The sequence below is a fragment of the Stylophora pistillata genome, chromosome 7 (assembly GCF_964205215.1).
Source record: "Stylophora pistillata chromosome 7, jaStyPist1.2, whole genome shotgun sequence".
Lineage (NCBI taxonomy): Eukaryota > Metazoa > Cnidaria > Anthozoa > Scleractinia > Pocilloporidae > Stylophora > Stylophora pistillata.
The window spans coordinates 10,348,509-10,369,251 of record NC_142525.1 but is presented as its reverse complement, the minus strand read 5'-3'; the positions used below and the strand labels follow the sequence as shown (position 1 = coordinate 10,369,251).

The following is a 20,743-nucleotide window of genomic DNA, read 5'->3' as shown; positions in this document are numbered from 1 at the left end:
GTTTCATTTCACGTTGGACCCAAGCAAAAAGCCACTTTTGATTCCCAGAAGCATAATAGTACAATAAACTAAGGAATCTATCTATTTGATGGCCCCATTTTCCATTTCCCCTAGGCATTTAACCTTTAGAGGATTGATTCACTCAAAAACCCCTACCTCGGGGCCAAAATACTGTTTAAACGCTCCACCTAAGTGCAGAGTTTGATGGTCAATTTTTTAGGCAAGATCAGAAACTGTGACTTTCTGCTCATTGACTTGGGACTGATTTGACTATTGAAATGTTAAAAACTAAGACATTGTAGACCTTATAGACCATTTCTTCTGAACTAGCTGTTCACTTGCAAAAGTGAACTCTTTACCTTTAAACATCTCCATATTAAAAGATAAAAGTTGTGTATTTACACGGCTTGAAAGACTTGCCACTCCCATTTCAAATTCCCCAACCCATCATGCCAAAACTCACACTCCCTACCCTCCTGAGCACCGACGACAGTCAAATGTGTGTGGGTTCACCGCTTGGGGGGGGGGGGTGGGAGATGTTGAAGTTTTGACTAATAGACGCATAACATTAGCAGACTATTCAGTGTAGGCTGTTAGTTAGTTTTCCTATTGCTAATAATAGTAAGGCTGTGCTAAGGTACTGAAAAGATCATCGCTTTGGAATTAGAATTCAGTTGTTCAATTTCCCAGCTCTCTAAAGCACACTGAACCTCATTTACACAGCAAGAACCTATTTTCTTTCCTTTCCATCCCTCCCCAATGGTTATTTGTTCTGGAAATCTTCCAATCTTTTTGGTTTTCTGTATCAGAAAGCCTCTCTGTTATTATTATATTTTTGGATTTTTAGATTTATCAGCCTCTATGAATAAAGTATGAGATATATTTGAAATTAGTCAAATTCAATTAGTTGATTAGTTTTTTTTTCATAAATAAAGGCTTCCTTCAAAATTTGTCCACACTTTACTTGTGGTCAAATGGTGAGTGGTTTATTAGACGAAATTTGAAAGCAAAAAGTCTTGTTAAAAGAACCCCAACGACAAATAATGGCTCACTAGAGTTCCCGAAAAACACTGTACTGAATTAGAGAAAGCAAGTCAGGACTTACGCACTTTCAGTTTCCTCTTGCGGAAGAAAATAGCAACCTCCACTTTCACTGTTACGAATTAATTTTTCCAAACCTCGCTATAGCATTTGCCTGTCCCTTATCTAGATCGTAAACGAATGTTGGATGCAATTCAGTTGGTCTGGATGCAAAATAAACACTTAGTAATGAATTAATTTCCAGTAAATTGACTATTGTTGCGTATAAATTTATACGTCATTCATCGACTTACACTTCACATGATCTTTTCGAGAACTTTCCTTCAAACGAAATAATTACACTCATAATAATTAATAATAATAATTACAAAAGCTCAGCAATAGTCTTGAAAAGAAAAATATGTAGCTGGTGTATTAAATATACGTTAAACATACGCTTATCTCAAGATCCGAGTTATAATTTACACGAGAGAAATAAATCAACAACGGATTTTGGAAGTTCAAGTTAAGAATCACTTTACTTGTGGTTAAATGTTAAGTGTATGTGGTTTATCAGATTGAATTTGAAGGCACGGTAATCTTGTTAAAAATAAAACACATTGACAAATTATACCTAACGCGAGCTCTCGGATAATATTTCATCGAATTAGAAAAAGCAAGTCTTTCTCTGGCACCGGAAGATGAACTGCAGGGGGTAGTTTCACTTTCTGTTTCCTCGCGTACGTTAAAATAGCAGCTTCCGCCTTCATTGAGACGCATTACGTTTCCGATCTTCACCAAAGCATTTCCCTGTCCTTTGTCTAGATCAGAAACGACTGACGGAGGTAATGCAGTTGGTCCGAATGCAAAACAGACGCTCAGCGTTAAAATGAATTCATAATAAGATGACTTTTCAGTGCGCACAATTATTACATCATTGATCGACTTACCCTTCACATGATGTTCTCGAGAACGTTCCTTCAAGCGAAATAAATACACCCAGGACACCTAATAAAGCTCATCGATCGGGCTGAGAAGGGAAGTCTGTGGATAATGTATAAAATATATGTTCAACAGACGTTACTCTCCAAAAGCTCATGTTAAATTGACATAATCATACATGTTCATGCGAGTGATGTAAATCAACAACGGATTATTAAAGTTCAAGCAATCACTTCAGAGTGAATAACTCGACTATTCTATCTGTACCTGTGATTTCTAAGGGTCAACTCTTCGCCTAGACAGTGATGTGGGTTTAAACCAATTCGTTTCCCTTTTTACTGATCTTCGGACGAACGAATGGAGACCTAAACGGGACAGATTCACGCGCACTCAAACATACTTCAAACAAGGGAGTCGTCTTTGCACAGTTGGTATTACGCACATAAATACTCAGGCTCAATCTGCTCAGGCAGAATTAAACTATCTGTATCAAAGTCTAGTTATCTCTGATTTGACCTATGGTCTATTGGTGTGCGGTGCTGTTAATGCAGAGCTTACGATTGTACATTGTTCCTGATAGGTGTTACGAGAGGGGTACATATCTACGTCGGTCAACATGTATGACCTAATCTATTAGAAAAACAATATAAGAAAATTTTCGACAAGATAAAATATCGAGAGAAACATTTTTAGTCTAAGAAACCTTCCACCTAAACGAGAGGTCACAGAATACAATCTGTGAGAAAAATCTAGTCGCCGGTCGAAATTAAACGCGAATCGAGTGAAGACCTCCTATTTCTTTTGACTAATTTTTAAATTTAACCTAGCTCATTAGGTAATTGTAGGTGGTAATTTTGTTTTTCTTTTTGAAATTCTCTGCAACATGTGATAGGTACTTTTTCATTTTATGAATAAATTATTATTATTATTATTATTATTATTATTATCATCATCATCATCATTATTAAAAGGTAACATGATACCAAAACATGGTAAAAAATATAAAACGTCCGTCACCAAATGATAAACTAACTTGAGTTCTCATGTGACTAAGTTAGTTCTCTTACCTTTTGTCCTGCAAATTTTTTTCCTGCTTTAATTTCTTTTCCCCTAAGGATATATGGTGTCAAACATGAAAAGCCACTGCGAGGGAAGACTGGAAATGAGTTTTGACAGTGAGAACTAATGGAGAGAGATGGGGAGGGACAATTTCCTTTCTGTTTCTCCAGGTTTTATTTTGTTTTCTTCAAGATTTGTTGCAATTTGTTATCTGTAACTATTACGTTTTTCTACTCTCTTCCGTTTTCTTCAATCATGACTTTCAACATGTTTGTTTTATTTTCCTCGTCTGCCAACTTCATATACATTGTGAGTGATATCACTACGAGAGCTGCTTTGTAAGTAAGTTTGGTTACGATCCATTTTATTTGTTCAACAAGTAAAAGTGGTGTCTATGAATCTGTCGTTAAGAATTCTGCGGCTGAAGCCGATCCGACCTCTCTGCTCCCAGCAGATTTCCTCAGGTCACTAGGAAAGGTTGCAAACCTTTCGTCATACCTTAATTTCTTCTCCCCTTCTAGAGCTTAGTTACCTCGCTTTCTAACTCGTGTCTTGTAACTAGAAACGAGCATCTACTGACGCTAGATTGGTATTTTATAATTTACCCATAGCGTTTTGCATTCTCTCTCCTCACCCCTCCGTCGCCCCCCGCCCCCCCCCCCCTATCTCCCAACGTTAAAGAATATTTATCGTTGACAAATTTAATGAGATGGCTTCCGAGTTCCAATTAAAAATGAGAAAAAATGCTTACGCATTTTTGTTGTTAATGTTCTTGTTTTAATTGGAAGAGGGTGTACAAAGTATAGCTTGGTCATTACGAAAAAATACCTATTAAAACGAAGAAATAAATACAACTGCCACTTTCAATGATACTTAAGAAACACTTGTTTGAGATACAAGAGCTTGGAAATCATCGATACGATAAAAAAAAAAGTCAGTATCAGGGGCCCCCTAGTCAGTGTAATTCTTAAAAATAAAATTATACAATAAGAGAATATAGGGTCAGTAAAATAATATGAAATAGCAAAGCATTGTGTAATGGAAAAGCTTAGACTTAAGAAAGAAAATTTGAGAATCTGGATTATTCTGCTAGTTGGAAGGAGAATTCATTGAGGTGAATGAACACACTGCTGTACCTCTGTGACAGAATTTAATAGAAATGAGATATTGAAATTCAGTGTAACTACTTTTTAACTGGAAGTGTAACAGCATTAGTGGGCCAAGCTTAAGAAATTAAATGTGAAACTATGACTTTCATGGGTATAATTTGAAAGGTAAATATTGTCTTCTGATCACTAAGATAAATAGACTGGCTGCAGCCTGGCAGATACATAACTTGAGATGCATGGTAGCACCCAGGCCCTCAGGAAAGGTTATATTCTTTTGGCCCTTTGGGTTTATTGTATATGCTGTAGTTTAAATTTTACCTGTTGGTTTAAAAAATACTACAAGTAAAACCAGTTTGAATTTCACCTTGCAGCTTTGAAATAAATCGGTGTTCGTCATATCGATGGGAAGCTCCCCATCTTGTCAGCCAATCGCTTAGCCTGAAGAGCTCTCTTAGTGAGCTTGTCTTTACAGAGATCCACTGAATTCTCTTTGGCGCCTGTCTGCTTGGATCAAAGACAGTGGGGAAAGCTCCTGGGACTCCTTTGATTCTTTTCAGGTGTTCTTTGCTGAAATGGAGCGATCAATAAGATTCTTAAATTTGCCGTCGGCTTTTCCCGCTCCTTGCGTAATTTTATTTCTTAACGAAAACGAAAATATGAGAGATTTGACTAATTGTGAGTCCCATTAATACAGAGCGCTACAGCGCAGTACTTCACCGTCCTATAAACGAGGAAAATAATTATTTCTAACTTCATCGAAGACAGATTATGCGCCTGATGTGCTCTTCGAAGTCTGCATTCAAGTTTCCTTATATTCCACCAGGCCTCGCTTTGGTATCGAAAACTAGGTTCCAGACTTGCGCGCCTAAAAATATCGGCACTGGGCTATTATTCAAACAATAAGTAAAAAACAAGCTTTTGATTGAGCATGAGCATCATTTTAATTGTAGAAAATATCACAAAGTTAGCTGTTATAGCTTGCATGTAATCTAATCAAGGTGCTACTTAGAGCAGTTTAAAGAAAACACACTACGCAGAGTTTGTCCATTAGTTTAGCAATATATATAGTAACTGCTCACATTTTTTCAAAGAAAAGCTTTATAGTTCAATTAATTACCTGTAAAAGAAAAGTACAATCACTTGAATAACTTCTCCTCAAGTACGTTAAACTCACTTAGAGTTTTGGTCACACATATCACTTCAGCAAAATTATGATGCAGCGATGAATTCACGGCAAAAAGTTTCAACGTTTTCTTGTTTTTACTTGAAGTGTCTCAGAAATAAATGTAGCCGTAGCATTACTGATACAATTCCAAGAAAAATCCAAATTGGTCAGAGTCTTGTCGACTTTGATTGCCTCAGCAATAGAAGCAGCATCGGTGTGACTAAAATAATTTTCAGACCGATTCAAATAGTCAGTCTTGTTACCTTTGATTGCCGCGACAGCAATATATCCAATACCTCCATAACTAATTGAATTTCTAGGCAGATCCAAATTGGTGAGAGTCTTGTCGACTTTGCTTTAGCAATAGATCTAAAACCAGCATCACTGCTGTAATTCCCAGAAAAATCGGCCAAATTGGACAGAGTCATGTTGACTTTAAGAGCCTCAACAACACATGTGGCACTGGCATCGTAAATATAATTTTCAGACAAATGCAAATTCGTTTGAGTCTTGCTGACTTTGATTGCATTAGCAATAGATGTAGCACCAGTATCACTAAATACCAATGTTACGCAAATCCGAATTATCTGCTTTAACTTAAATCATTGAGAATCAAATTCAAATTGGACGCAGTCTTGTTGACTTTGATCATCTCAGCAATAGATGTAACAACGGCATCACTAATCTAATTCTCAGACAATTTCAATAGAGTCAGAGTGTTGTCGACTTTGATTGCCTTAGCAATAGAAGTAGCACCGGCATCACTAATCTAATTCATTGACAAATTTGAAGTGGTCAGAGTCTTATTGACTCTAATTGCCTCAGCAATGGATGAAGCACCAGCATCACTAATGGCATCGCAAAAAAAATCTAAATTGGTAAGAGTCGTGTTGACTTTGATTGCCTCAGCAATAGATGAAGCACTGGTATCAGAAATGCGATTGAAAGACAAATCTAAATTGGTCAGAGTCTTGTTGACTTTGATTACCTCAGCAATAGATGCAGCACTGGCATCACTAAAATCATTGTGACACAAACTCAAATTGGTCAAAGCCTTGTTAACTTTGATTGCCTTGACAATAGATCTAGCACCATCATCACTAATATAATTTCCAGACAAATTCAAATGGGTCAGAGTTTTGTTGATTTTGATTGCCTCTGCAATAGATGTAGCACTGGTATTACTAATGCGATTGAGAGACAAATTTAAATTGGTCAGAGTTTTGTTGACTTTGATTGCCTCAGCAATAAATGTAGCACCGGCATCACTAATATTATTCCCAGGCAAATTTAAATTGGTCAGAGTCTTGTTGACTTTGATTGCCTCAGCAATAGATGTAGCACCGGTATCGCCAATAGAATTCCCAGACAAATCCAAATTGGTAAGATTCAAACTAGATCCAAAACATTTTGCTAAATGTAAAGGAAAATCTTTTCCTCTTTTACATTCGCTAATGGCCTCTAATACAACGTTTGCACCATTGCCTTCATGTTTGTTGACTTGGTTTGTTAAACTGTTCACAAGAGCCACAACGCGTTCATCGCATCGCATGGCTAAAATTCCGCATGAAAACAAAAGTACTTGTTTCAGTTTACCGAAATACCTATCATCGAAAACTAGTTTTTTAGGTGTGATTTCCTTCCTTTGAATCTGAGAACAAATGAAGAATGCTGCAAAGCATTCTTGAAAACTTTTATGTAGGAAAGCATAATGCACATTTTCTCTAAATTTGCTTCCACCAGGCTGCACCGATAGAAATCCAAACGCAGTCAACTCTTTCGCATGGTCTCCCAATTCACTTTCATCAAAATCCAATTTGTCGTTAAGTAGGCCATTCAACGCTACCAACCCAAGGCGATTCAATTGCGGTTTGTAAAGGTTTGTCAGGTTTACATTCGCTTTTGATTGTCCTTCCTTTTTTCTATATCTTCTCAAGACAAATTCAACCATATCCAAGTAAAGTTGAGCTCTGTTTTCGGGAAGTGTGCCATGAAACTCTTCGCACAAAAGGCAAAGAAGTGCTGTGTTTAAAGGATTGGCTGCCATCTCCCTCAGGTTTTTATCGCGCCACATCCGTTCCGAGAGCTTAGTGGCTAAATCTGGCCTTTCTTTAAAGTATTTGATTACAAATTCGTTAACATGTTCTTTGGTGAATCCTTCAATCTCAAGCAGCGTGTCACATAATCTTCTCGCCTCTTTTCCAGCTTCGTGTCTTGCTGTTATAATTATGTGGCATCTAGGGAGTACCCTTCCTTCAATCAATTCCGAAAACATTAGCAATTTGCTGGAATGCAACTCATCCAATCCATCCAGTATCAATAAAATGCTGGATTGATTTTCACGAATGAACTGAAAGAATTGTTTTTTAACTTTTTCATCGATGTCTCGGGGCAGAAGCTGATCGTCAATGGCTTCCCAAACACCGGAATAGATGTCTCGACATTTAAGCAACAATACTGCTTTGAATGCTGTTAAGCCGCAGCCCTGAGTTTCCGGCTTTCTTGTGGCCCAGTCGTAGACGTACTTTTTGCAGTACGTGGTTTTTCCCATACCAGGTTCTCCTTCAATCAACACTGTTCTCGGCGCTGAACACTCTTCATTCGGGTTCAGTATGGACGTCATGTCAACAAATACGTCAGTTACTTCTCCTCTCGTTTTCTTCCTTCTAACTACTTTGAGTCTGGTAAAAATATTGCCAAGAAAGAATTGAAACTCTTCACACCAAGGAAATGGTGAAAGCCTTCCCTCGCGAGTCTTGTAAAGCTGGCGAATCCCGTCGATAAGTTCAGTTGGATCGAAAATACCTAGAGATAGCAAAATGAGTTAGAAATGTAAAAGATACAGGAAAAACTGTGATATTTCTCAGATATTTGGTATTAAATTTAAATTAATTGTCTGACTTCGACAACACTGCCAAATAAATCACTAGAACGTTGGAATAGTTTTCTTGCTTTGCAAAAGACAACCATTTGAATCCCAGTCTATCCTATGACAATAAAGTGACTGTCCAAACAGTTTACGAGTATGAGTTTTGATAATGAACAATCTCATCTACAAAACAATAAAAAAATTTGTTTCAAAGTGGTTATCGAAAAAAAGCTATAAGATTACGAATTTAGTCGAACTTATATTGTTAGTTCTTGAGATCGACCTTAGTATCAGCCCAATATTTGACGTTTAAACTGTCCGCTCGCGGTCTTCTAAACGACTGACCTCGATCCCTGCTCTTTTCTGGTGAAGCTATCAGGGAACCCAGCTTTTTCTTCATCTCTTTCATTTCGTTCTCCATTCTCATAGTTGTTTCTTTCATTGAATCTTGGATTCTTCCTGTATGATTTACAACAGATTTTACAAGTTATAAAGAGGTCATCGTTTTATGACTGAAAACAGACAAAAATGGCTTATCAACTACAATGTTTCCAGGGTGATCCCGGTGAAATTTTAAAGGAAAATTCAATGCCGATGCCCTCCCATGTATTGTTTGATGCATTGTATCGATTTATTGTATCTATGTAGATGTATTGTTTGCTACCTCTTGGTTAGAGGGTACTCTATGAAAAGTGGTTTCTATACCTCAATCTTAGAACGCTAGGGAAAATGAAATTCGAATGGCCAGTTGTGACCTGCGCACCACACTTAATGCATTAAAGTGAAAGCCGACTGCAGAGACTCTTCCGGAAATTGTTCAATTGAAAAAAAACCAATCTCTTCAAGATAGAATGATCACTCTGTCACATGCAGGACATATTAGCTGCGGCTTAATTCTCAGGTAATGAACACTCAACAATAAGCAGAATAAGTTTTCTCGTATACTGTAACCGACCTCCACCCCTGCTTTCTCGCACCGGGGTTGTCAGAGTAAACAGCTTTCCTCCCTCTTCTTTCAGTTCCATGTCCATCTTTGTTGTTTCGCCTGTCATTTTCTCGAGAGATCCTCCCATGGTATCTGACGTTAAGAATATCAATGAAACTCTTAGTCTTAATGAAAGGAAACTATAGAGATCCTTTTCATTTCCTTTATTGTTTGGCCTGGAGTTGGACAACACCCTTACATCGTAAGGTTTTTCCTCATTGATTTCTGGCAGCAAACCTCGGTTGGAAAGCTGTCTGAGTAAGGTTTCGTTTTGGTTCAAAAGACTGCGTAAACTAATCAACGAGAAACAAAGGGGACCATTACGCCTCCTATCACAAGCGGTTTTATCATGACAAGAGAAAATGCTTGATAAAACTAGAGGTCCACCCGCAATGAAGTGGGAAGTTACCTCTTCAGTCCAATCGTTAACGAGGGAAATGTAAAGTAACTGCATACACCTTATCCTGACCCAATTCATATCCTGAATCAGACGATCCTCATCCAGGAGATACAAATGAACCAATTTATTTCGTAAAAGAAGAACGTAAAAAGAACGAGCACACACAAAAATTGTGTTTTGTAGTTGTTTATTCGTAATTGATAGAAGTTTCTTTTCTTGCCGGTCAGCTTATCAAAATGGAATACTCTACAATATGAGCGGTGGAATGTTTGAGTTCCTTTATTCGGCAATATGCAGTCCATATCTAACGGCCTGGGAAGTTAGATTCATCGTTTCCCTAACAAAGGTGAGACAATGAACCTTTTCGCCTATGAGTATAAATCTGTATTAATTCTCTCAGATAACCAAAATCTGACAGCAAGGGTGGAAATTCTCAGATTCCGTACCATTCTATTCATACCACACATTACAACTGATCTTCATGTGTGGCCGGGGCAGGTTCTGGCCAAGGTGTGGTCTTGTATCAGTATATAACCAAGGTGGGCTGAATTTCCCGACGTCAAGCAAATGTTGTTGTCAGTCTTAAGAGATGCGATACGAACTCTTGAAGAGCCCGGTATCGTTATTGCTAATTGTTTGCTTTGTGAAGCTCATTTTACCAACTAACCTTGATCTGTGTTTTTCTTCACTGAGGCCGTCAAAGTACCAAGCTTTTCCTTTACGTCTTTCATTTCACTCTTTATCTTCTCAGTTGTGTCTCTGAAGTTTCTCTCCATAATTGTTCTCATATTTTCCAGTGACTCTGAAAATTTACGAGAGATAGCAAACATTTCATAGGCACATTTACACTATAGTCTTACGTTTTTTGCCAATAAAATAGTACAACGTTATCATTCCTTGGTATTTTTCGAATTTTGTAGTCAGTAAAGGCCTATCGCGTTTATGTTTATGTTTGTGTTTAGGAAATAAAATTATACAACCCTGAGCAATCGAAAATAGTGCGCCGTGAGAGGTCTTAAGTTTGATCAATGCAATATCTATGCTCTGTATGAAATTCAACACATGCACTCCATTGTTTATGCTGTTCCAAACCAATTAATACACAGGAATACCACCAATGAAAGTACAGTGTCAACATTTGGATTAATCGATTTTGCATTTTTCACTCATGACGCTGGAAAAAAACCGTCCAAATTTGTGACAAAATTGCGAGCAAAATAAAATCATCGAGAGCTATCCTACCCAACTATATAAAAGAAAATTTATTTGCCTTGTTTTACTTCTGATTCATCCATATGGCACTCGAGAATGCTAACCTTCCATCTCTTCAAGTTTGTCCTTGATGTTGTCATCATTTTTCTTCCATTCTTCCATCAGTTCACGATACTGCTCATTGATTTTTGGATCCATAGCGTCGTGTTCAAGATTGTCGATGTCAGCTCGAAAATGAGCTCCTCCCAGTCTCACCAACGCTTCTCGTATCTCCCTCCAATAGGTACTAAAATTAGTGTCATCCACAGAGGCTTGAGAGGCATGGCCATATACAATGTTCCTATAATACTTTATTCTGGCGATGTCATCTGCGGTGCTAATGTTTGTAGCTGGGGGGAGATGATCCCACCCAGTGGCAGGAGGGCTCAAACCACAGATATTTCTTAGAAGCACCGTCAGAAGTGTGATATCAAAGCTTGCCGACGACACAGGTAAATGAGCAGGATACAGTGCCCCCCATTGCGTGGGATTCAGCACTCTCTTCTTCCCTTTGTACAGCGATTGCAACGTGGGGTAGTGCACAGAGGTTTTTCCCAAAACTGTGGGTAGAGTCAGTGGTGGATGTACTTTGTCAAAAGTGGACCGCAGCGCCTGGGATCCAACATCCACCAGGAGGCGACACAGCCTTGCATAGTTGGTCGTCTCTTTCGTAGATGTAAATGGCGATGTAGTCGTAGCCATGAAACTAACCAGGACAGCCTGTTAATCATAACAATCGAAGTCAAGTTATAAGGTAGCCAAATTCATTAAAGAACCCCTCGCCTACGAGTAGCAGTACACCACCCTCGTGGAGAAACGGAGGGGAGGGAATGGGATTTAATCAGAGATACTTTACCTTACGAATTGAAAGGCTCAGGGGAAAAAGAATCACCAACGAGCCTTTTTGTTCTCTCTCGAGTGCCTTAGATTAAACTCAGTCCGTTTTAGTTCTTTAATGTCTGATACTTAACAGAATGCAGTCTGCTTTCTAAGTACCATGGTATTCATATGCGTGATTACACTCTTTTGTGTTAAAAGTAAGGCTATCTTCTTGAAACCCCAAAAACAACAACAAAACAGCACCAAGTTCCACAGGCCAGATCAAAAGAGAGAGGGCATGCAACCACCATCAGCCACCCCTAGAAAAGCGCAATACTTATGGCATGGTGTCAAGTGACAAATGACACTTAGAAGATAAGAAAATAGGAATGACAGTGGCCATAAAATAGGAAATAAATAGGAATTCTCACCCCAAAATAGGAAAAAAATAGGAAGATTTCTTGAGTTCTATCCTATTAACACTCCCAACAGAAACTCTGTTCCACAACCCAACGCTTTAATATTTAACAGGCACCATGACATACATCCATAATGCATTGCAGCCCCACTTCAACCTGGCAAATGCACATACATGCATATGAACCTCCCAGAATCCCTTGCATGTTATCAAAAGCACTGAGAAAGTCTGGGTACTAGTTTCAGAATAAAATCGCTCATAAAGACTTCAAACTGGTCTTTTTTGACATGAAGTTTCAGTTTTTTGTAGAATTTATCAATTTTATTTGGAATTTTATTTCAAATATTTCAAAATGTTTCTGTGTACCTAGTAAAACCCTAAAAAAAGGGGAAGAACTAGGAATTTCATGAAAAAATAAGAGAAAATAGGAGGCAGGCCAAAAAATAGGAAAAATAGAAAAAAATAGGAACTTGACACCCGGTTATGGTCACAGGCATGTTGGTCACCTATTAGCAATATTTAGGGGGGAAATTAGGATTTTTTTCTGTAAAAAGTAGGGATTTTAAGGGAAAAATGGTTGAAAATTAGGGCTTTTTAGGGCAATTTTTAGTAATGTATCTTACCTTTTTCCCCATCCAAACACAAGCATACTTACTCAATTAAAATCGCAATATACAAAGTTTTCAACAAGAGGATGGCCATCGTTAGAATGTGTCTTGAAAAGGCCTTACTTAAATCCAACATCAATAAAATTTGAAGTGGTTTCATAAACTTAAAACTGTCACCTGAAACTAAACATATTTAATCATTCAATATTAGTACGGGTTCTACAGTAGTAGACTGATCAGTCAATGTAAATAATACAATGGCACTGATTCTCTAGACATCTGCCCTAGTTGATGTGGGGTGTCCGTATCCCACTGAAATCATGCAACTAAGAATCTTCATATAACATCAGTGCAAGTGTGCACTGAACAAGAACAATATCAATAATTGATATTATGAAATTTTAAACAACATAATGATTCAATTTTGACCATTCAGAAAAACTATGATCAAATAACGTAGAGCAAACTAATAAAAATCATTTAAGCATTGCATCCTAACTGCTAAATTATGAACAGAAGGGCAGTCTAGTGTTTAGCATTATCAATCATTTTCAGTTGCAATTGCCAAATACATTCCCTCAGGAAAAAAACGTTTGCCGTCTAAAGATGCTCTCCTTTTCTGCCAGTCTTCCATTTCACTCTGTGCAGTTTTCATCTCTTTGTGGGCAATTTCCAATAGGCCCTGAGCTACAACCACTTTGTTCTTAAAATCTTTGGACTTAACTGCATCAGCTAATCTCTGGTTGGCTTCACTAAACAACGCCTCTGCAGCCTTCAGCTTGGATTGGTTTTCCTCGTGCTGCTTCTGCAGTTCCTTTTCAGTCTCCTCAAGTTTCCGTTTTCTCTCTTCAAATTCCTTCTCCTCTGCTATTTTCTTATGCTTTTCAGCTTCTTCACTTCTAACCCTTTCATTCTTCTGAGCTTCTTCTTGTTTTTTCTGCTCTTCCAGTCTTTGTCTGTATCTATAATAAGCCTTTCTGGTACATGATATGAGCTCCGTAGAAAAATCCATAGCGTGGATCTTCTCGTCTGTAGCAGTTACTGCGTCTTTGACTTGTCTGATGCCATTGAGTGACTCATGAGTTAGGAGTGTTCTATTTGCTCTAATTACCTGCTTGTCGATTGACAGGCTCTGCTCAACATCAGCATTGCCGTGGAAAAGAGTAAGCACAGCTTTGATAAGCATATAGATATGCTCAAGCAAGATGAGCACAACAGATAGGCTCCCAGTTGTCAACTACCCTTGTCAAAGCTGGAGTGAGTATTAACCATCTGGACTGAAGGTGACGAATTAACAGTTGCTCATCAAAGCCAAGGTCAGTTTGTACTTTGAAATAATCTTCTTTACGAGCTGGATGTGCTTTGAAACAATAGAAGAGATCAAGGGCCAGTTGTTCAGCACGCTGACCATACTCAGACAAGGCATGTCTGAAGCTGTTATGCACGACATGAACATTACAAGGCATGAATTCGACAAGACCAGGGAAACCCAATACCTTCAGGTGCTTATTTAGGGACTTCCAAATTGTCTTATTCACGTTTGAACCATCTGAGTCCATACTGAGGAACTGTTCTTTATTCAAACCAACCTCTTCCAACGTTGAAACTATGGAATCTGCGACAATGTCTCCCTTTGCATGGCCGAAAAACAATGCCCTAAGAAGACGTGTCACAACCTCTCCTTTCTCCTCAGACCAAAATCTGATTAGTAAGTCTAACTGCTTCTGGTTTTGCATAGTGACCGTTTCATTGAACTGCAACGTAATGGATTGCCTTCTTTCGTCATGGTTTTGCTCAGGAGTTCTTGAAAATAAGGTCCTAAACCGTCTGAGATCACGTATGAAACCTTACTGCGACCAAGGGAAAAGTCATTTGTGAAGGGGCAGGGAAACATGAATTGAAACAAGTCAGGCAAATCCTCACAGCTGTTGTAACTGTAGTTGCTTACTGCTATTTTCATACACCATGCAGCCTCTGCAACAGTTACTTGGTCATTGTGACTTCTGCTGTTCGGTACACATGCACCAAATTTCTCTGAAGTTGACGAATGTTTCTGGCTTTTGCTAAATCGCTGACTTGCTACAGCTTTATGTCGTTTTCCATCTGCATGTGACATAACTTGCTGCAAGCCAGAATTATCACATTTAAAGGAAGAAGCACACAATGTGCATGTCACTGTAAATGGTGTTCAATCTTCTTTCAACCACTCTCCAATAAGATGTCCATTGCGATCAGTTTTTCCTAACCAGGCTTTCTGAAACTGTGTCTTTCAGTGTGGCATGATTACAAGTTACATGTGGTTCACAGTATTACTCAACACTCTGAGACAAAACTGCAAGGCACACCAAAGGATGAATATTACAATAAGACTATCTTTTGAACCTGCGCTGTTAACGGCTTCATCAGTGAGCAGAAAAAGGTTGAGTAAGTTATGTGGATGCCCTTACATTCACATGAAGGTAAAAACTAAAATAAAGAAGTATTGTTTCAGAACAACAGTTACTGAGAAACTCGTTTACTGCAGTCTCTGTAAGAGCTTCTACAAAGAGATGTTACTACTTTAAAACTCTTGTCGAGAATGAGATAGTATAAATCTAGTACTTGAGCTCAAGCAAAATGAGCACAACCCACCTCCCTCAAATTATATCATTGGGAAGAAATCTTAAAGAAAAGTGCACAAAAACAGCTGAAATAACTTACCAGTCACTGATAGAAGTTGTGGAGACGCTTTCAACGACATTGGACATCAGTTATTACCGGAAAGAAAGAAAAGATAGGGATTTAAGGGAAAATTCTAAAAAATTGGGGCTTTTTAGGGATAGCCAAAAAAATTAGGGATTTTTAGGATTTTTAGGGCCTCCAACATGCCTGTAGTCACTAACAACAGAGCTTTATGTGCATCATCCTTCGCCACCATCCAAACGGCCAATGGGTATATAGTTCTAGCAATGGTGGTAAATTCTAGTGGAAGGTTTTCCACCAGTATGATAAACATTATTTTACCAGAAGAAAGATGTTCTCATGCCTTTTCAGGAGCATATAGGACTAACAAATCAATTGTTTCAAATTGAAAGCGAAATAATATTACTAAAAATGGCACTCGCATTTTTTAATACTCGCGAAAATAAGAATGAAGGATTCCTGAAATATATTTGCATAAAGAGAAACAACATAAAGGGCTATAGGCACAAATGTTTGAACTGAGGGAGCACTGGATAGCATAACTGCTGGTGTTCATTGATGGGCATTCCCCCTAGAAAATTTGGAAAATTCTACAATCTGCCACAAAACTGTCAACTAATTGATCTTTTCAACCCCCTATTGCTTCAATTTTATCTCTTTTCCTTCTTTAAGTTAACCTATACACCCTTTCTCCCCCAAAACAATGTTATATCATGATTTCATGAACTCTAAGCCAACTTTGAATGGGGAAAGGAGGGCTATAAATGATTTATAGTGTGATAGAGACAGGAATGTTATTCTTCACATGAAAAGAACTATTCTGACTTGATATGTGAATTAATTTTGATCCAATCGTAGGCACACTATAATGCCATTCAGCACAATTATCCCTATTGGACTGTGATTAAATAAACATTGCTAGACTACTGTGTAAGCTGATTTTTGCTTTCCTTAATTGTGCAGCTGGTATAACCATAGAGCACCACATTATTTAAAGTAATAATGCATAGTTTTTGACACAACATTTACCAGACAAAATAATACTCACATAAATATAGTGAATTGAGAGTATGCAGAATTTAAACATGATATGAAAACAAAACACAATTATTAACGGTAAATACTGTTTTGCACGAAATTAATTCAAGTCACGTAATATGCTTAGGGACATTTCTCTCTAAAAATGAAGATGTGTTTTGAAAATCGTAACGGGAACATAAGGTTCAAGAAAGGGAAAGGAATACAGAATTGTAAGTACAATTAGCTCAAGAACATTATGGCACAGTGCCTGAAAAGTAATTAGTATAATTTGTTTATTTCAGTTTGACCTCATGCTCATAAGGAGTGCAGAAATAAAATTCCAAAATTTCCCGAGCTGTTAAGGTCTGAATACAAGCTCAATATAAATACCCTATACAGATTGACAAATGAAGGGAAGATTTGAAAAATAGAGAAAAAATAGTAGTCAAAGTCCCCCTACCTTGTAGATGGTTTCCTGGGTTCAAGAAAATGACCCTTGAATGTGAGATAATGTCAAAAAGTCTGAAAAGGAAAGCAGCAGAAGAAATATAATCAGATATGAAAGAAAATGAAAGTCACAATTATGAACATTCAAAGGTGCTGCAAGGTTATACCCAGTAAATGGTATTATACAAACTAAGGCAACAGTACATAATTATCATAATTCAACTGGAATTGAAAAAAATAACACACCATGATCCACATTCAATGATTGACAAAATACCAAAACTTGCATCAAAGTAAGCAGTTGCAATCCTTTAGTGGAAATTAGAGGAACCCGTTCATTCTGGCAAGACCATCAGAAATTTAACACATCAGGAGCTAAGGAAATCTAATATATGAAAATGCCATTCGACTGATTGGAATGAACTCATTCATAGTTTTTGGGAAAATAATTGGGTTACAGTACATGCATTGTGTAAAATGACGTGGTCACTGCAGTAACAGGGGCAATCTCACATAAACTAGTGCACATGCATGCCAGCCAGCTAGAATAGTACAAGTAATGAATCAATCAATTTGATGGATCAACATCCCTCTCCCCCATGCAATCTCCTAGCCATTTAACCTTTAGAACATCAGTTTGTTCAAACTCCCATCCCCTAGGGCCACACATCATTTATGGTCAAATGATAAGTGGTTTATCTGATGGAATTTGAAAGCACAAAAATCTTGTTGGAAAAAAAATACATCAACAAATACTTGCCTAACCTGAGTTCCCAGAGAACATTTTATTGAATTAGAGAAAGAAAGTCATTTCTCTAAAACCAGAAAATAAACTGCAAGAGAAAGCCTTCACTTTCAGTTCCTTTTGCGTAAGAAAATAACAATTCCCACTTTCACTGATACACAGAACATTTTCCGATCTTTGCTGGAACATTTTCCTGTCCCTTATCTAAATTTCAAACCATTATAGGAAGTAGAATGTGGAAATAAACAAGTATGCAAATATTAAGTTCTTAGCTTACTTACTTTTATATTAACTTGTCAGTCTGGAAATGGGGAAATATACAGATGAAGTTGCTAAACATTTATTTGCATATTTCTAGATTTTCACATTTCCACATTTCCAGACTACCAAGATGAGATAGAAGCAAGTATGCGAAAGTCTTATTTACAAATTTGCATATTTTCACATTTCCAGCAGACTGCCATTAGTTAAGATAAAAGGGAGTTGGCTGAAGACTCATTAGCCTATTTACAGATTTTCACATTTCCAGACCACCAAGTTAAAATGAAGGTGAGTAAGCTAAAGACTTATTTGCCTATTCGCACATCTCTACATTTCCACAGTTCCAGACTACCAAGTTTACATGCGAGTTACCAAATTCAAACACATATCAGTTTTAAACTCCTAAAGAAACATAAAGAACTAGTTTCTGAGGGCACAATTCCAAATTACATTTTCAAGTGATTAATCTTGTTCAGCACCTTCCATCGTGATGATGTGTTCTGTGCTCTTCTACCCCAAGTAAAAGCCACCAAATCAACGACGGATCATTGAAGTCCAAGTAAACATTCACATTTGAAGGAGAATTGGTCAATTAGTAATCTAATTGTCGTTTATACAGGCTGCCTTTGTTCCAAACATTACTTGTGGTCAAATTTTACATGTATGTGGTTTATCAGATTTTATTACACGACTCGGGCAGTCAGAGGGCCAATCACTAAGATCAACCAATCAAAATGCTCTATTTCCAGTCAAAATTCTCTCAGTATTGGACCTCGGGCCGATATTCTCCCAGTACGGCCCTCGCGCTTGGTTAATAAGATATATGTATTTGAAGACACAATAACCTTATTGAAAAAAACTACATTGAAAAATAATGACTAGATCGAGTTCCTGGTAAAATTTTAATAGAAGTAGAGAAAGAAAATCATTCTCTAGCACTGGGAAACGAACTGTGTGGAAAAGGTTTCACTTTGAATTGCCTGACGCGTGCGAATATAGTACCTTCCGCTTTCACTGTTCGTATTACGTTTTCCAATTCTCACTATAGCATTTCCCTCTCTAATATCTAGATCAGAAACAACTGATGAAAGTAATTCAGTTGGTCCGAATACAAAAAAGACCGTTAGCGTAGTTTGAGTTCAATATAAAGTGACTTTCAATGAGCATCAATTCATGCGTTATTATTGATCAGCCTACCTTACACATTATCTTCCCGATTAACGTTCCTTCAACCGAAATAATACACCCAGGGCTCCTAAAAAGGTTCAGCAATCGTCCTGACAAAAGAAGAATATAGCGAGTGCATCAAACATATGTTCAACAGACACTTACCTCCAAAAGCTCGTGTTAAAAATTTACATAGCTATACACATTTATGCAGGTGATGATGAAAATCAATAACGGATTATTGAAGTTGAAGTTAACATTACAGAGTGAATAACTCTACGACTAATATTTTGTCTGTACCTGTGGTTTCCACGGGTCAACTCTTTACATGGACATTGATGTGGGTTTAAACCGATTCGTTTCCCTCTTAACCGATCTCCCGAAGAACAGATAGATATACAATCGTTAGAAACAGATACACCGGCACCTAAACAGACTTAGAGAAGGGTGCTGTCTTTGCGCAGATGTCATTACGCAGAAAAAGTAACATCACGCCAAAAAATGGTCGAAAACGTAAAACGTCCGAGTAATTCAGTCACGCAATGAAGACTGACTTTGCAATGAGTTTTCTCGGCCTCGGGAAAAAGCAACGTTTCGAAAAAGTTATAGCAGGACTCTTCAAAGGTTCACATAAACAGTAAGCAACCTTTTTTCTCCTACAGCTACAGACGAGTTCTCGTTAAAGTTGCTTCTAAACAACATTACGTGATTCACTTCATGTCACCTCTCGCTGCAGGTCACGCATCTTGAGACTTCAACACGACATTCACTGCAAATTTTCCGACCCTCGCATTGCAGTCGAAGTTAAGCTTAACGAACTCCCGAGTTTAGACCTTTTCTCTGGCAAAGCAAAATAATTTTTCCCCTTCTTTGATGCTAACATGATCCTTTGTGTGCGTGTGTGTGTGTGTGTGTGTGTGTGTGTGTGTGTCAGTGTGTGTCAGTGTGTCTGTGTGTGTGTGTGTGTGTGTGTGCGTGTGTGTGTGTGTGTGTGTGTGTGTGAGGTGTGTGTGTGTGTTTGTCTTTTTTTTTTTAAGTGCAGTGTCACGCTTTTCTCAGCACATTTAAGCGTACGTAAGTGATGCGTTTGTCAGGTCATCTTTTCAAAAGCAAAAGGGCAAGAATGCGCCCCCTCCTTCCCCACCTATCCCCCACCCCCCCCCCAAAAAAAAACATCGGTGGCCAAAACGTTTACATTTCACGCTCGTAGCTGCAACTTAATCCTACTCAAAACCTCCCTTCTTCTCATGATTAATTGTTGGAATCTTTTAGCGATATAAGCATAGCTAAACTCAGTGTGAATTAACTCTTTCAGTCTCTTCCTTTGATGTTTCAATCTTCAACCCGTCCAAAGACTGGCTGGGCCAGAACGACTGATGTAGATGGACCTGATTACAATATTGTAAGCAACTAACAAATAACACATTCAACTAACACATTCGCTCCGACGAAGGACTAACGCTCGAAACGTCAGCTTTTATAATCGTAACGGTGACCAATTTACCATTTCAACTTTGTTGATATATTCAACTAAGACATAGACAGAGAGCCGGATAGTCAGACTGGGGTTAAAGGAAACATTTTATTATAATTCTTTTGGCGAAGCATGTCTTGATAGATATGACCGCAAGAAAAAGTTATCACAAGCTGGAAGCTACTTTCTCGTACAAAAAGAGACCAAGGTTAGTGGGAAATTGCTCGAGCAAAACTGCATTCGTGGATATACCTGAAGAAATCTTTTAGTGATCAAATATTTATGCAGCATTGGCAATTAGG

The 20,743-nt window shown here is 37.9% G+C and overlaps 2 protein-coding genes across 2 annotated transcripts; both read right to left on the bottom strand.

Annotated features, from left to right (window-relative positions):
* Window positions 1–5,046: 5,046 nt before the first annotated feature.
* On the bottom strand, window positions 5,047–12,766 carry LOC111338833 (uncharacterized). Its single transcript, XM_022945371.2, has 5 exons — window positions 10,866–12,766; window positions 10,217–10,351; window positions 9,120–9,242; window positions 8,510–8,623; window positions 5,047–8,100 (listed from the first exon to the last, which is right to left on the bottom strand). The coding sequence occupies exons 1-5, from the start codon at window positions 11,500–11,502 to the stop codon at window positions 6,065–6,067; spliced, it is 3,045 nt and encodes a 1,014-aa protein (XP_022801106.2). The 5' UTR covers window positions 11,503–12,766; the 3' UTR covers window positions 5,047–6,064.
* Window positions 12,120–19,460, bottom strand: LOC148726574 (uncharacterized). Its single transcript, XM_088726558.1, has 4 exons — window positions 19,268–19,460; window positions 18,998–19,077; window positions 16,808–16,869; window positions 12,120–15,372 (listed from the first exon to the last, which is right to left on the bottom strand). Exon 4 carries the CDS (start codon window positions 13,829–13,831, stop codon window positions 13,187–13,189), a length of 645 nt encoding a protein of 214 aa, XP_088582684.1. The 5' UTR covers window positions 13,832–15,372; window positions 16,808–16,869; window positions 18,998–19,077; window positions 19,268–19,460; the 3' UTR covers window positions 12,120–13,186.
* Between the last annotated feature and the right edge of the window lie 1,283 nt (window positions 19,461–20,743).

What these genes read in the sequence shown, in the direction of transcription:
- LOC148726574 (XM_088726558.1), bottom strand. Translation starts at nt 13,831, where the DNA reads ATGCTTATCAAAGCTGTGCTTACTCTTTTCCACGGCAATGCTGATGTT.
- LOC111338833 (XM_022945371.2), bottom strand. Translation starts at nt 11,502, where the DNA reads ATGGCTACGACTACATCGCCATTTACATCTACGAAAGAGACGACCAAC. An exon ending in GAAGAAAAACACAGATCAAG is followed by an intron (nt 9,243 to 10,216) that starts GTTAGTTGGTAA and finishes TCTTAACGTCAG; the next exon opens with ATACCATGGGAGGATCTCTC. An exon ending in AGAAAAGAGCAGGGATCGAG is followed by an intron (nt 8,101 to 8,509) that starts GTCAGTCGTTTA and finishes TGCTATCTCTAG; the next exon opens with GTATTTTCGATCCAACTGAA.